Source organism: Electrophorus electricus, chromosome 21 (genome assembly GCF_041902795.1).
Source record: "Electrophorus electricus isolate QZ-2024a chromosome 21, ASM4190279v1, whole genome shotgun sequence".
Classification (NCBI taxonomy): Eukaryota; Metazoa; Chordata; class Actinopteri; order Gymnotiformes; family Gymnotidae; genus Electrophorus; species Electrophorus electricus.
Window position 1 is genome coordinate 19,102,424 of NC_137517.1, and position 2,577 is coordinate 19,105,000.

The following is a 2,577-nucleotide window of genomic DNA, read 5'->3' on the forward strand; positions in this document are numbered from 1 at the left end:
TGGATATAAAAGCGTCAGCTAAATGCTGTCAACATAGTTCTTCGTCTAAACGTCCTATTATTGATCAACTAGTGTGTACTATTCGGTAACTACACCGAGTCCACGCGGAAGGAATGAGAATAATGACCATCGGCGCGTGAGGGGCTAATTAACCTGCGGCTGCATCCGAGGTCTCGCTCTTATCCATGTGCTTCCATATTCACCATCGCGTGCTTACTCTGCTTTGAACAATAAGCTTTAATGTGCATTCCAAAATGCCCCGCGCCACACACGCCACGGGGGGCACCCGCCACATCCTGCCCTCTGCCGCTGTTTTATTGTAGTTTCGGTGTCAGATAAACGACTCTGACCACTGATGTAAGAACTTGGACAGAATAAACACCCGACACAACCAGATAACATTATTCGCACGGTATTCCAACAACACCGTCACACGCGAAGCTGAGTGAAGTGTGTATTGTTTTATACTCCCGCGCGCTGTGGACTGCGAAATCGGCCCCCGTTCCGCATTAATAGGCAAATCTTAAAATATGCACGTAGCGTTGTTATTCAGTTGTGTTTTGTAGGTAAAAATAAACCCCAGTGAAGCGGCAGCCGAGACCACAGCCTGCGCTATAACGCGCTCCACGGCGTGACGGAATATGACCCGGGCTGCGCGGGTGAAACGCGTCCCGGATGTGGAAGAGACTCCTGCACGCGCGTCGGAAACATGCTGCCGTCCCAGTGCGCGAGACTAACGGCGTGGAGAGTGTGCAGCTAGCGTGCTCTGCGGGACGTGACAGCGAGCACAGGCGCGCAGCACTAGCTCGGACGGCGCCCCGCGCGTCTCTTCCTGTCCGTGCTTTCCGGAGACTGCGCGAGCTTTTCCAACAAATGCGGCGTTTCCCACCGTCGCTGTGGGACAGAGTTTAGCTAGCGTGCTAGCTAGCGAGCGTCTGTGAAAGTGCTCTGCTGTGCTCCAGCAACGCAGGTAGTTTAAACCGACACCTCCGGCGGCGCTTTGGGACTGCGGACGAGCTTTGTCAGAGAAGGTAATCTCGGAGCATCCCCGTGCCTCGGCGCGTTAGCACCCCGCAGATCGCTGATCGTGCACGCACCCTCGCCTAAGACACATGCACAGCACGGAGGGGTTTTTCTGCTTCCCGCTGTAATGTAGTGTTGCTGGAGCGCTGTTTTGCGCGTGTCAAAGCCTGGCGCCGTCGTGCATGCAGCGGAGTCGGAACTTCAGCTCTGGTGTCACCGGAGTTTGGAATAATTGATCGCGTCCCCTGCAGCCTCGCTCCGTATCGCGAGCCAAACTTTTGAGTCACGTCGTGACGCGGCACACGGATTACGCGCCATAAGTCCTGACAGGAGGCGTCGCGAGCTGACCGAGGGCGCAGGAACGAGCTGAAGGTTGCAGACAAAAGCGCGTTAGAAAGCACCAGCGTCACGACCGCCGCGCGGTTTGTGTAACGGCCGGCTGCTCCAGAAGCGGTGGCGCCGTGTAGGCCACTTTGTGGAAATTACTCCGCCTGCGCGTTCCGTTTGGATTTACCAGAGAAATAATAAAGCAGGCGCCGCTAATCCGTCAGCTCATAGTCGCGCGCACGGCCTCGACGCATCAAACTGAGCCAACTCGAGTGAGTCCTGCAGACTCCCGCCCCACTAAGCCGCGCGCGGCTGTTTTCCTCTTAAATCCAGTCTGTCACGTTACATGGTGCCTTGCACGGGCCCGGCGCGGCCACCCGTCATATGTTTTCACATGTCCACTGACGCGCGCCCCGCCGGTCACCTTTACACCGGGAGTGCGCGCTTTAGTTTGGCGCGTACGAAGCACGTTCGCTCCGTGGCCCGAATACAAGCGGGTTACGCACACTTGGCTCGTCTCGAGCTTTACGCACAGAAGCACCAGGGCCGCGGAGCGCGACAAGCATGTCTTCATAACGGAGCACGGTAAAGCGCACGCTCGAGCTGCCCGTGCGCTTTTGGTGCCTTGCTGGCGGCGGCGCCGTCACAGTACCGGTGTATGAAAAGGTAGCTAAGTGGCTGTGCAGACACGCGCGCACAAACGCCCCAGCCCGAGCGACAGGAAGCTGAAAATGAGGTGAAAGTGGCCGAATGCTGGTGTCGGGCAGGTTTGCTGCACGCGTGGGGCTCTTTACGCGTCCCGCGCTCATCGGCCACCTCTGTGCGGGTCCCTTCCCAGCCCTCGAGGTCTTTAGCTCTTCTCTTTCCACGGGATTGTCACGTGCAGATCCTCCGGTTAACCCGCGTGCTGAGCGGAGGAGGGCTTGTTCAGCTCCAGTATTTTACCGCGCGCGTTTTATTTTATTTGTGCTGCTTTTCGCTATTTACCTCCTGTTGCACGAGGATTCGCTGAGAGGCAGGGGGTTGTAAAAAACGCGAAGTGGGAGCTCGCGAGTCCGGTCGCGTGTGGATTTTGAGGACGATCTGAACTAGTGATTAGCCCCCCACCCTCCCTCTCGGCGCGGGACCGGCCGTCTTCTGACCGCTGCTTGTTTCCATGATTTTAGGTTTGTGCGGTTTTTCTAAAATGCACCACCAGCAGCGAATGGCAGCCTTAGGGACAGACAA

General features: G+C 56.9%; 1 protein-coding gene across 9 annotated transcripts in view; it reads left to right on the forward strand.

Annotated features, from left to right (window-relative positions):
• The first annotated feature begins 681 nt into the window (after positions 1–681).
• The window catches only part of LOC113568239 (transcription factor 4), a 151,597-nt gene continuing 149,701 nt past the window's right edge, over positions 682–2,577 (forward strand). Inside the window, exons 1-2 of one of the 9 annotated variants that reach the window (XM_081704183.1) lie at positions 682–1,031; positions 2,517–2,577. The exon at positions 2,517–2,577 is cut by the window's right edge and continues 31 nt beyond it. In XM_081704183.1, coding sequence (XP_081560309.1) covers positions 2,537–2,577 — 41 coding nt within the window. In that variant the 5' untranslated portion in view covers positions 682–1,031; positions 2,517–2,536. Of the gene's footprint in view, positions 1,032–1,066 lie in introns of those variants that run through there. The other 8 variants (XM_081704189.1, XM_081704181.1, XM_081704180.1 and 5 more) reach the window with 8 other exon arrangements.